At 41.3% G+C, this 13,280-nt stretch overlaps 1 protein-coding gene across 2 annotated transcripts in view; it reads left to right on the top strand.

The window, feature by feature from the left end:
* ALKBH8 (alkB homolog 8, tRNA methyltransferase) overlaps nucleotides 1-13,280 on the top strand; it is a 49,901-nt gene that overhangs the window by 17,599 nt on the left and 19,022 nt on the right. For both annotated transcript variants that reach the window (XM_004764418.3, XM_004764417.3), the window contains exon 8: nucleotides 12,008-12,114. In XM_004764418.3, coding sequence (XP_004764475.1) covers nucleotides 12,008-12,114 — 107 coding nt within the window. The remainder of the gene's footprint in view (nucleotides 1-12,007; nucleotides 12,115-13,280) is intronic.

Below are 13,280 nucleotides of genomic sequence, written 5' to 3'. Positions count from 1 at the left end.
CCGTAAGTAAAGAACGTCTTTGTCTTTTCCTCTCAATTGTCTAACCAGCTGAGAAAGGAGACACAGCTGGAGATCAGAGTGTGGGCTTTACTACTGAGAAAACACGGCAGAGAATGGCTTTAGATCTGTAGCCACGTGGACGTATTAATACTTCACGTCTGAATTAAAGTGACTTGCTGTGCTTGTCACCGGTGCAGCCAGACAGCTGGAGACCTTGCTTGTGGAGGCAAGAGCTTCCTCTCTAACAGGACATGAAGGAGCACATATTAGGTTCTGCAGACCGTGTAGATCTGAAAAAGAGAGCAAGCGAAGAGCTCAGCCGAGCGAGCGTGGCCCCAGTCTAGCTACTGCCCTGAGCCAGGCCCTCTCTCCTGGGCAATTAAAAGTGAAGGGTTGGCGGGGGCACCTGGGTGGCTCACTAGGTTCCGGGACCAACCCTTGATTTCAGCTCAGGTCATGGTATCAGTCATGGTTGTGAGATCGAGCCCTGAGTTGGGACAGTTGGCAGCAATTCTGCTGGAGATTTTCTCCCTCTGCCCCTCCCCCTGGTCACACGCATGCACTTGTGCTCTCTCTCTCTCCAAAAAGAAAAAAGAGTGAAGGAGTAGAGAAAAGCCAGGTATGTTGTTCCTTTGCTTTTACTCTGGTGGAAATTTCTGCCCCACCTACGGAAATATGAGAAGTGAAACTAAATGTTCTTCCACCACTGGAAGTCATAAAGAAGGGAAAAGAAGGGAAAACGTGCCCTGCACTGATAATATGCTGCAATTGTCACCTCCACTTGGTGTCTCTGAAGGCACATAATTTTTAGCCGCCAATTTGGATTATGGGATTCTTGGCTAAAGCCGCCTTTGTAGTAGCAGGAAAGCATGCATGTTACGCTTTATGACAAGACCAATAGATTTTCTTGTTAAGAGATAGTTTTTGATGGGTAGCCAATCTTTGGGGGAAAAAGTATTTACTAGACATGTGTAAGCGTATCATGATATTTAAAAAGTTGACTGTATTTAGAGCCCTTTATTTTGTATGTAAAATGGGATTAACATTAGCTCCTGTCTGGCGGAAGGATTGTGAGTTAACTCTGTAAACTGTTTTCTAACTCAGAGCGGTTCATATGTGCAGACTTACTAAGGTAAGGTGCTTCTTTGGTCCCTTCCTGGAAGGTTTCACTTCTTGTAACAGAGGGACGATCACGTTCCCAAGGCCTCAAAAAAAAGATTTCTGGTGGTCCCCAAAAAGGTGTCTTTCACCTTCTCTTCTTGCATTTACCCACTTTGCACCTGTTCTGTTTGCTTTTGACACTGTAGTTGTTTGCACTTTCTTCTGGCTCTGTGCCCGAGACCTAGAATCTGTCTCCCAGACTTCTGTCCCTTTTTCTTTATTTCTTTGACAGCCTTAATTATTGGAAGAAATTTACTATGGGATCTACTCCAGCTTCCATCCCATTGTAATAATTTGTCAGTGGCACCATTGTTTTTAGTGTTTTGTTTCTTGTTAGCTAAAATCCTTGAGATTATACTTAACTTTTTTTTTATTAAGATTTTATTTATTTATTTGACAGACAGATATCACAAGTAGGCAGAGAGGCAGGCAGACAGAGAGGAGGAAGCAGGCTCCCTGTGGAGCAGAGAGCCTGATGCGGGGCTTGATCCCAGGACCCTGAGATCATGACCTGAGCTGAAGGCAGAGGCTTTAACCCACTGAGCCACCCAGGTGCCGCTATACTTAACTCTTAAAACTCTTTACTTGCTTCCTTTTCCTCGAAAATTTGTGAGAACTCCTAATTTGTTTTATTGAGTGTGATTGACACACGATATTATATTGATTTCAGGTATAACAGTGATTTGAAATGTATATACACTATAAAATGATCACCATAACAAGTCTGGTTACCTTCTGTCACCCTACAAAGTTAATACACATTACATCAAAATTCACGGAAAGACTGACCAAAGGGTCACCACAATGGGCACAGATAGCTGTGGGTTTAAACACAGAGATATTTGAAGAAGTAGTAATTTTATAAGAAGTTGGTTTGTCAGTAAATATTTTTTATTATGATGATTTTTGGAACTGAGTGGGGTGAACAACTGGGTGTCTGGTTAATGAAGGCTTTGTCTGTTGAATGCCTGCTAGAGGGCTCCGAATTCATTACTTTACTTGTTCCCTCTCCAGGCTCATGCTTTTAGCAAATAGTTACTAAGTCCAGCTTGATCTTCTGAAATATATGGTACTGAGTAAAAATTTTCTGTGAAATGTTTTGAGCGACCCAGTTTCTCTGTTGCCAGCTGAGTAGTTTTGTAGATTCTGTGTTTTTTTTCCAAACTCTGTATATTTTGCCCCAGAGATGTTCTGATACTGGAGTGATTCTCATCGTGTCCTGTATGTCAGGGATGACTCATAGGGTACTTCTCTTTCAGGAGTGTGTTGCTTTAACAGACAAATGTTCCCTTGTTTTCTGATCCTCAGCACAAATTGGGGGAAGAAAACAAAGATACTTTCTTGATGGGGCTTGAAACAACTAACATAGTCTGGACCCTCAGCATCCTGACCTCATTTTTAGCCTCAAATTCAGCCTCAGAATGTGTATGTAGAAGCAACATTTATAGCCTCAGAAGCCACGCAGTTTCTTCTTATTTTTATCTTGCTTCCAGGACCCAGACTTTATTCTTCTGCGAGTTCTTGGAATATTTACATTCTGTAAAGTTCTGTCAAATAAATTGTGTCTGCTGTGTAGCTCCTTTCTCCCTTCTCCCTTAAAACTTGTTTGTGATATTTTCCATCATCTCTGTAATGCTCTCAGCATTGAAAGGATGACGATCTGCCATCCAAGTGGGTTTATACTTGGGCCCGTGTCGTTGGTGTGGGTGTGGGAGTGCGTGCGCAGGGACGCTCCGTAGCCGCAGCTGTGGTGTGGCTGTGTATGTTGGCGGAGGTGCATCGGCCACGTCTTTGTTTCCCTTTGATCCAGTGTGTCCCTAACATTAAGAACTAACGTGGACAAGTGGATCTGGTTTGTGATCCAGAAGGAGATGCTTTACCGTACTTGGTCGTGTTTGTTTTTATACCGTGAATTCTGTTTTCACTTAAGCACTTCCCCTACTAACTCATGTTCTGAAGATTCCAATTTTTGTGTAATTTTCTTATCTTTCAAGATATCTTGGAAGCCCAAATCCCCTTTTGTGTAAATGGGGCAATGGAGAGTCTGCTGACGATTCTCCCAGTGCCCTCCTGTCCTTCATATGCTGCAGGATCCATGCTGCCCTTACAGTGAGGAGAACGACGAGAGATTCGCCTGTTCCAGGGCCAGTAATCTGCTAAAAAAATGTTTCACAGCGTGACATCATGAACTAGAATGTTTTGTTGTATTTGGAGCCTTCCAAGTACCAATTCTTTTATCTTTTCAGGTAGAATTTGTACATTTACTTTGTAGCAAGACAGCAGCATTGTATCACTGCGGGTATGTAGAACTAGAATGAAATTTGTCGGTTGAGGGCAGAAAGCTACAATAGAGGCCTGTTTAGGAGATGCAGTAGAAACTGGTGATTGGCTGTTAACTAAGAGGTCACTTGAATTTGGGCATAATAATAATAAAAGATACATACATATTACAAACACTGTGTTTTAGCCTACCTGTAAATTCACTCACCAGTATTTTGATGTAGGGCCCTTCTTTCTGGGATGGTCCACAGTCTGCCTTGTCTTTCCAGCTTTCCTTTCTTTAAAGTGAAGCAAAAACTTAAGATACCTGTGACATCTGAGTGATTTTATTTCCAAGATTTTATTAGTGAATTATCACATCTGTTACAGCAATTCATTTTGTTTACTTGTACTGAGTCTTTTAGGAGCATCCAACCTTATGTATAGAGAAGAAAATTCTGTCTTTTCCTTTGTCAATTTCATTGGTTTCCATAATATATCATTAAGTAACTGCAAAATAAATGTGGATGCACTGAGTGCTTGACTTGTTAAGTATGTAGCTCGGGTGGTGAGAGTGGAAATGCGTGAAGGTGTTGGAGAGTTGCCTGTGATTTGGGGGCTGAGCATACCTTCCAGAAGGAATGCAGCATCTCGGTTGGTTAAATAGGTGTCTCTTAAAAGAGCTTTTATTTCTGTGACCTGCAGGATACAAAAATATTTCCAGCTTTGATTCCCCATTCCCCACCTCTGACTTTGGACCTGAACATCCAACTCTCTAAAAGACATTTTCTTTATTCTAAGTCTGAACTCATCTTTGTTTTCAGCCGTTTACCACCCACCGCTCTTCTCCCCTACAAAACAAAATGAACTTTTGCTCTTCCTGAGTTTCCTGCTCTGTTTAATTGTCCGCCAGTGGATCAATTTAGAACCTGGGAAATAAGTTTTTTTTTTTTTTTTTTTAGGATTTTATTTATGAGTGAGAGTGAGAGAGCATGAGCTGGGGGGGAAGGGCAGAGGCAGAGGGAGAAGCAGACTTCCCGCTGAGCAGGGAGCCCCATATGGGGCTCCATCCCAGGATGCTGAAAACAGCTGCTTAACTTGAGCCACCCAGGCTCCCCAAGAACCTGGGAAATAGTCTTGACATAACATTTTTATGATAGTGAATTTTGCTTTCAGCTGCTGTTTTAACTACATCTGCCAATATTTTCTTTGAAAGACAGTTCCTTGTGGCATAATTGTCATGCACTAAACTGCATGGTTTTTTTAAAAAAAGATTTTATTTATTTATTTGACAGAGAGAGAGATCACAAGTAGGCAGAGATGCAGGCAGAGAGAGAGGAAGGGAAGCAGGCTCCCTGCTGAGCAGAGAGCCCAATGTGGGGCTTGATCCCAGGACCCTGGGATCATGACCTGAGCCAAAGGCAGAGTCTTTAACCCACCCAGCCACCAGGCGCCCCTAAGCTGCGCGTATTAAAATAGACGCTCATGGGGCGCCTGGGTGGCTCAGTTTTTAAGCGTCTGCCTTTGGCTCAGGTAACCATCCCACAGTCCTGGGATCAAGCCGCACATCGGGCTCTCTGCATGGCGGGAATCTTGCTTCTTCCTCTCCTGCTCCCCCTCCTTGTGTTCCCTCTCTCATGCTCTGCTCTCTCTCAAATAAATAAATGAATAAAAATCTTAACAAAAAAATAAAACAAATGCTCATGAAAGCTTCATGGCTTTCAAGATGTTGAATGTGTCCATCATCCCCTGAAGTTTCCTTAACTCCTCCTGTTCCTCAGCACCTTACATCATGACTATTTTCCAGAATCTCTTGTATGGGAAGATGTACTCTTTGCTGTATGGCTTCTTTCACTCAACATAATTACCTGAGATGCATTCAAAGTCTAAACTTACTTGGTATCTTTTTTTGCTGAATAGTATAAGAACTTCAGAAGTCTTTAACTCCGTTACTCCCTGATAATTTATATCCTTTTATTGTTGTGTCTATGAATTCTCTTACATTTTTTTTAGATACTTCTTTGGCAGTTACAGTGATCACTTAGACATACTTACTGTTTCTGTTGCTCTTCATTCTTTTATGTCACACCTTCCGTCTGGGATCGTTTTCCTTTTATATAATGCAGCATCCTTGACATTCCTGTAGTCCAGGTCTGCTGCTGGCCATTCTCTCCCTCCCTCTCTCCCTCCCTCTCTTTCTTTCTTTCCTTCTTTCTTTCGTAGCCATTCTAAGAGTGGTGAGGTGATATCTCATTATGGTACCTATGGAAAAGTACTATCCTAAATAAGTTTTTCTTTATGAGGAGTGATCTAGGGCTAGAGATGTCGTCGTGACTATTATTGTTCTTTTTACTTTAGCTGTCTCATTTTGGTTACCTGTGTATATGAATCTGTTAATTTATTTTGTTTAAGGAGGAAAGCTCAGAAAATAAATAAATGGAATTTAGGAAGCCTTTTGTCCAAAAATGTGAGGCATATTGCCCTGTTCCTTTCATATAAATTGTTTTTGATGAATTTATTCATTCAAAAATATTTGTTGAGTATAAGCTACTAGACAGATTCTAACAAGTAAATAAGGGTAAAATCTCAAAAAATGTTTTTTAAAGCTAAAATGTTTCATTACCTTTGGAGTTTTGTCATATATAAAATAAAACTTATTTTTACTGAAGTAGTTTGTGATAGACTTGTGTTTGGAGTCCAGTTTTAGGTGATGTGGTTTTGCACTTCACAGTTCCTACAGAGGAATACAGCCACAGTGTGATAAATGAAAGCGGAAAGCAAGTGGTCTCAGTGCAAAGCATAAACATAATTATATTATAGGCTTTTTTTTTTTGAAGATTTATTTATTTGAGACAGAGACAGAAGGAGCAGGGAGAGGGGCAGAGGGAGAAGCAGAGGCCCCACTGATCAAGCCTTATGTGGGGCTTAATCCCAAGACCCTTAGATCACTGAAGTCAGATGCTTAACCAAATAAGCCATCCAGGTGCCCCGATATTGTAAGCATTTATAAGCTAAGCATTTGTAATATAGGATATTCAGTGGTGGCTAAAGTGCCCCCAGTTTAGCATCTTTCCTTTTTCAGGCTTATTTTTCTGTTATGCAAGGTTTCCTTTGCTCTTGTTTGTGCCTTTTGCAAATGTGTTCCGACCATTAAACTAAAAAATACTAACTCTTGTTTTACATTCTACTTGAGCTCAGCCGGATAAAACAGTTCAAAATCACGTGTACTGCGGGGTGGAGATGTGAGGTGGCAGCATCGACTCATGCGGCAGCTGAGACCCTGTTCTGTAAGGCAGAGTTGTATGGAAAGGTGGAATTTGCTGACATATGCTGTAAAGTAGATTTGTTTGTGGTGTTTTCTTTTAAAATTTTTGCCTCGTTTTGCTTGTTTCCCATGCACAGTATTGCAGAGAGGTTCCTGGCTACATATGCTAAGTGTATACACGGTACTTGAGCAGCCGGGGGTTTCCACACCAGAAACATTAGGTGATGCTATGCTTCCCGCATCCGTTCTGCGAGGCAGTGAGAAGCCAGTGCATTGGGGCTGCGGTGGGATTTCGCTCCTGCGTGTCCCAGGTGAGGGCCCACTTTGCTCTGCCATAAAGCACCATCTTTATGTTCAAATATGCGAGAGTGTCCTCTTCCTGATAAGAATACGGAGGCCTGTCCTTTATAATGTTGCTCCTGACTCCAGAATGAGGGAGTGGAGTTTGGTTTCTTCCAGTGATTTCAAATGGGATGCCCTGGGTCTTGTTCTTGGCATTGTTTCTTTCCTTTGAGTTTCACAGGACTGGGTAATCTTGCAGTTGCAGTTTTCAAGAAATTTAGCAAATTTCAAGGCTCCTGTTTTTGTTGTTTGGAAACCTATCTTGCTAGTAGTAATCAATGAAGGGAAACAGATTGATTTCAGTCTTTGATTTTAACTTGCTTAAGGGTTATACGGGAGGAGCAGGCTTATACGGGAGGAGGCTTATACGGGAGGAGATTGAAAGGTCATTGACAGCAGCTGCTGGTCTCCAACGTGTTCCAGACAAAATTTCTATTAGGTCCTCTGCCCTGGAATAATATGGCTTGTCAGCAGGCTTCTCTTCCTGCTACTTTTCAGCTGGCCAGAGTAGACTTCTAGGAGTGTCATTTTTGTAGAGAGACAGAAAATTGTATTTGTTTTACTAAAAATGTTTTCAGTTTTTTGTCTCCCCAGCGGTGGACTAATGATCTCAAGCTCTGCTGGGATTCTGTATTTGTGATCCAAGGAGAGGATGTAAACAGACAGTGTTGACATACCCACAGTTGCTCGTCAGTCGTTTGTAGCTTTAGTCTTGGCCACTTGCAATTGTGTGTCTCCTTCTCTCCTTTCCTCTTGTCTGAACACAGCGGACATGCTCATGAGGTAGCATCACCTGTTTGCTGTTTACAGTAAAAAGCAAATTCTTATTTGGGTCCCATTTGTGTTCAGTAACAACCAACCAACATCAGTGCAACTGCAGAAGATTTTATATTTGGCAGGCTGTGGGAAGCACATGGACTTCTCTCTCTTCTGCTCCCTACTTGGCTGTGGGATACTTTTCTGGTCAAACAGAGTGATCTCCACCATTTGGACATTCGTCACTTTCTGTGAATCACAGGTCCTTCCCATCGCGTTGTCTCTTGTATGTATGCCCTTAGGGTTTCAGAAGTCTAACCGCCCAAGCCCCTTTTTAACCAGTAAGGATCTACATTAAGTTTGTGTTCTTATCCGAAGTGTTCCCACTAGCAGCGTACCCTTTATTTTCCAGTTTAGCTGACATGAAGATCTGTTTATTTCATCTACTTTTCTGTTGTGAATCTTCTCTTCACTTGAGTGAGAGAGTGATGGCTGTCTCTGGGGTTTTCATTCAATTGTACTTGGGATGCTTAAATGTTTTATAAGATCAGAAACTCTAAAACTTTTTGTTTGCTTGCTTTGAACTGAACATTATCCTCATCCTTGCCCCACAAGCTTGCTGGAACCTTGATCTTTATTGACTCTGCCATCCTGGAAAATAGGTAAAACCAAAAAGAATAATTGGAAAAAAGGTCCTGTGGAGCAAAGCTGTCACATGGCAGAATGATTCAGGAGTTTCAGGGAACATTATTGATTGTGAATCCTTTGTGAGTTTTTAAAAAAGCCTTCTTTTTTCTTTCTTTCTCTCTCTCTCTCTCTCTTTTTTTTGGTCTGAAACATTACTTACTTAAAGATATATATATATACATATATATATTTTTAAAGAATAATCATTTTATTTATTTGACAGAGCGAGAGATCACAAGTAGGCAGACAGGCAGGCAGAGAGAGAGGGGGAAGCAGGTTCCCTGCTGAGCAGAGAGCCCAATGCTGGGTTTGATCCCAGGACCCTGAGATCATGACCCGAGCTGAAGGCAGAGGCTTAACCCTCTGAGCCCCCAGGTGCCCCTGTTAAAGATATTTTAAATACGATGATAGTAACAATATTTTATGATTGAGTGTTTCAAGAAAATTTAATTTTTATAGAAAATATACTTTTAATTTTATAAGTAAAAATTACTTTCTTAGATAAAAAAAAAAAAAAACAGACAAAACCCCCTGTGCTTTCACATTAGATACATTAGAGGTAATAGAAAACATATATATTGGTTTCTGTCCCCAGTTCCTGGTCAGAACTCCTGAAACACTTGTAAATTTCCTAAGCAATAGGAATAGTAGGAGCATTTTTTGTTCTAATGTTTGGTCATTCACCTGGGTCCTGACACAGAGTTCCTAAATCCCTTGGAATATCCTGGCGGATGGCAGCATATTTTGTTCTAATGAGATGACTCTTAATGGGTGCCTTGAAGAGGCCTGTTCACCGGAAGACCAAGCCATGGTTAGAAGCTTTGAATTTTCAGTCCTGTCCCCTATTCTCCAGATAGGAGCGAGGCTGGAGATGGACTTAATAATTGATCATGTCTATGTGATGAGGCCTCCATAAAAATCCCAATAGTATGGGGTTCAGAGAACTTCAAGTTGATGAATGAACACGTGGCAGTCCTAAGAGAGGGGTATACCTAGAGAGGTCAGGGATGCCTGCACCCCTTCTCACGTCCCTGCCCTGTGCACCTGTTCCATCTGTTTGTTCGTCTGTCTCCTTTGTCATGTCACTTTATAAAAAACTGGTCAATAGTGAGGCAGCTGTTGTGATGAGTTCTGGGAGCCTCTATAGCAAACTAATAATGACCATCAGGAGTAATAATAAGTATTGTGTGTATTTTCTCACCTAAGTCCTGTAATAGTTGGCTTAGTTGGGAGCGTATTATTCTTCCTTGAAACTTGGCTTCTGTATTCAGGACAGGTATTTCCAAATTAATTAGTGTCACATTCATACTTGTTAGTTCTAATCGTTTGCTTAAACTGAGATTTCCCTATTTAAAAATCATTACTCTATGTTGCTGGGAGGAAATGCGTTTGAATTTCACAAGTAAATAGGTACTGTATATTTGTCACACATACGAGTGCTAATTAGCCAGAAACCTCTGGGTGGGCAAAGACATGTCTCTCACTTTACATTGTGGCCTTTGATAGCTCAATGAAAAATAAATATTTATCTAAAGAATAAACTAGAATCTAGTCTCTTATTTTCCCACCAACGGCTTCCATTGTCTTAACCCACAAATTATTTCCTCTAATAACACAATTAATAAATGTGCTCATTATTCTTTCCTACGTGTAGTTTCTTCAGAAGATTGAAACCTCTATGTATTGGTTTTAAAAATGGGTCACAGTGCCTTTTCTCCCCTTCAGCTTTTCAGTATGAACTTTTCCATACTGAAAAGTTGAAAGAATTCTACAGCAAATACCTGTATACCCACCACCTAGATTCTATAGTTAACATTTTAATATATTTGCTTTATCAAATATCTATCTGTCTGTCTATCCTCTTATTGGTATATTTTACTTAGACATTTTGGGAAGTTGTGGGTGTCCATGCACGTCACCCCCACAACTTCAGAATTCACCTGCAGTGTTTATCAGTAGAATGTTTTTAGAGTGTGGCTATTTGAAATTATATGTGATCATTTAGGAATGGGTAATTGTTAGAAAATGAAATTCTATCATCTTACCTTATTTTCCATGCTTCCAAGGGAAGGAAGCCGCTTAGTTCTGTATAATTCTTTGTAGTTTATGAAGAATTCTCACATCTGTTACCGAATTTGGACAAATAATATTGCTGATAGTAACAGTAGCTAACACGCCCTGTGCCAGGTACCACGCCAACCGTTAGCCTTTAACAAAGATGCTAAATTCTGTTCCTCCCACTGATAATGGGTATTTATTTTCAAGTGGAGTGATTTGTTCATTTAAAAATATTTTCTAGGGCACCTGGGTGGCTCAGTGGGTTAAGCCTCTGTCTTCGGCTCAGGTCATGATCCCAGGGTCCTGGGATTGAGCCCCACATCGGGCTCTCTGCTCAGCGGGGAGTCTGCTTCCTCCTCTCTCTCTGCCTGCTTGTGATCTCTCTCTCTCTGTCAAATAAATAAATAAAATTTAAAAAAATAAAAAAATATATTTTCTAGCCCTGTGGCATGACTTTTGAATTCATGTTTGTCAGCTACTGCTACGTTTATGGGGTTTGGGTTCCAGAGGACAAAAACAGTTTTCTGGGTGTTGTATCTTTTATAGGTTGCTATCCATAATAATACTTGAGCACAACTTAGGAAGAGTTGCTGAAAACATTGTATTTTTTATTATCTTTTATAAATTAGCCTTTAATATCCAAAATGTTGAGTGGCTTTAAAGGCAAAATGGGTAATATGTGAATAGGCATCTCATGGTTGTTTGGAGGGATTATTAATTAATTTTTAATATCCTATGAATAACTATAGCTGCTGTTTTTCATATTTATTTTGTGCCAGATACTGTGATTTATAACCGTGGTATATTTAATTCATGTAACCAGCCTCTAAGGGCTGAAGACCTTGAGCCACGAAGTGATTAAGTGGCTTGTCCTGGGTCATGTGGCTAGCAAATGCAAGGGTCAGGATGTGAGTATTTTAGCTCTGAGTCCTAGCATTTGACCACTGCCTTGGTGTTTTGCATTTTACGTATGGTCCTCAGACCACCTGCATCATAATTTTCTGGGGCGACTGTTAAGGAGGCAGACTCCTGAGCCTCACCCGAGACCTGCCGAGTTTGAACCTATGGAAGAAGTATGTTTTCTAGCCATCCAGTTGGCTTGTTTTTTTTTAGGGATTTATTTTACTTATTATTTTAGAGAGAGAGCACACAGGATGAGGGGCAGAGAGAGAGGAAATCTCAAACAGACTCTGTGCTGAGCACAGAGCCCATTGCAGGGCTCGATCCCAGGACCCTGAGATTATGACCTAAGCCAAAATCAAGAGTCGGATGCTTAACCAACTGAGCCACTCAGGTGCCCCATTCAGTTGATTTTTATGTGCTCTGAAGTTTGAGGACCGCTGTGCTATGCTCTTCTATAAACATTATCACGTTTTAATCTCTATGAACTGAGAAAGAGAGCCAGAATCAATCAATTATTCTTGTCCTTGGAATAGTGATGTTTTGGATTCATCTTTATGCTTTTGTCTTTTCTTCAAGATTGTCATGGATTTTAAGCACCCAGATGGTGTCACAGTGCCAGTCATGTTGCCTCGTCGCAGTTTGCTGGTGATGACCGGGGAATCTAGATACCTCTGGACACATGGGTACGTATTGAAATGACCTTGGGGACAGAATGCCTCTTGCTTTGTGAGCATTCTCATTCTTTCCTGCTTGAGTACCAGAATTGTGCCCCGTGACTGCACATCGAGGTGTCCAGGTTTCAACCCTCATGGACCTCTGTGCCCATTTTATTTTAAATAATAACCTTTTATTTTGATGAAATTTAGGTTTAATGGAAAGTTGCAAGCATAGATAATGAACTCCCTTCACCTTTCATCTAGATTTACCAGTTGTTGCCATTTGTGAACATTTGACCGTGTGTTTTATTGCTCTCGTACGTTACCGTTATTATCAGTGATGAATCATTTGAGGGTAAACGGCAGACATCCTGCTCCTTTCCTCTTACGTCCTTCACTGCTTATTTCCTGAGAGCAAGGATATTCGTTGTATGGGGCTGGCAAACCATGGCTCATTGGCCATATTCAGCCCTAGTCTGCTTTGTGCAGCTCACGAGTCAAGAATGGTTTTTACATTTTTATTTGTATTTTAAAAATTTTTTTGTGATTATTAATTATGATTGTTATTTTGGGTTTTACATTTTTAAAGAGTTGTAAAAAACAAACAGCAAAGAATATTCGACAGGAACTGAATGTGGCCCTTTTTGCCTTAGATATTTACTGTTTGGCCCTGTTACAGAAAAAGTTTGCCGACCCCTGATACAAAACTGCTGTGCAACTCGAATTCAGAAACACCAGCACTGATAAAATATTCTTATACAACCCGTCATTAACTTCTGCTAGTTGTACTTCATAGTACAGTACTGTGGAAGACTGCTGGCAGTTACAGGAGCCAGACCCGATTTACTCAGGGGCTATCGGGGTGGGAGAAAAGGGACGGCAGTGGAGAACTGGGCTGGATCCCAGCTACAACAGGCAAGGTCGGGATAGACAGCTGAGGAGCTGGGAGTGGGCGTGGGGCAGGGCAGTGCATGGAAAAATCCCAGTGGAAGCATCAGCAGGGGTGGGTTTGGGAGGGGTAGGTTCTGGCCAAGGACCAAAGGATTCTTGCTCATCACGTGTCAGCTGGGGGATCGCTGGGCAGTGAGGCATTTGCTGGGCACCGGGGGGATTCTGGTTAAACTGACTCAGCAGGATTCTTGCTGAAGTGGGGCTTTTGGCGGACATGCCCAAGGGTGGGGCCGAGCTGGGCT

The sequence above is a fragment of the Mustela putorius genome, unplaced genomic scaffold, assembly GCF_011764305.1.
Source record: "Mustela putorius furo isolate JIRA1106 unplaced genomic scaffold, ASM1176430v1.1 tig00000198_pilon_pilon_pilon, whole genome shotgun sequence".
Lineage (NCBI taxonomy): Eukaryota > Metazoa > Chordata > Mammalia > Carnivora > Mustelidae > Mustela > Mustela putorius.
This window is presented reverse-complemented; position numbering and strand designations above follow the sequence as displayed.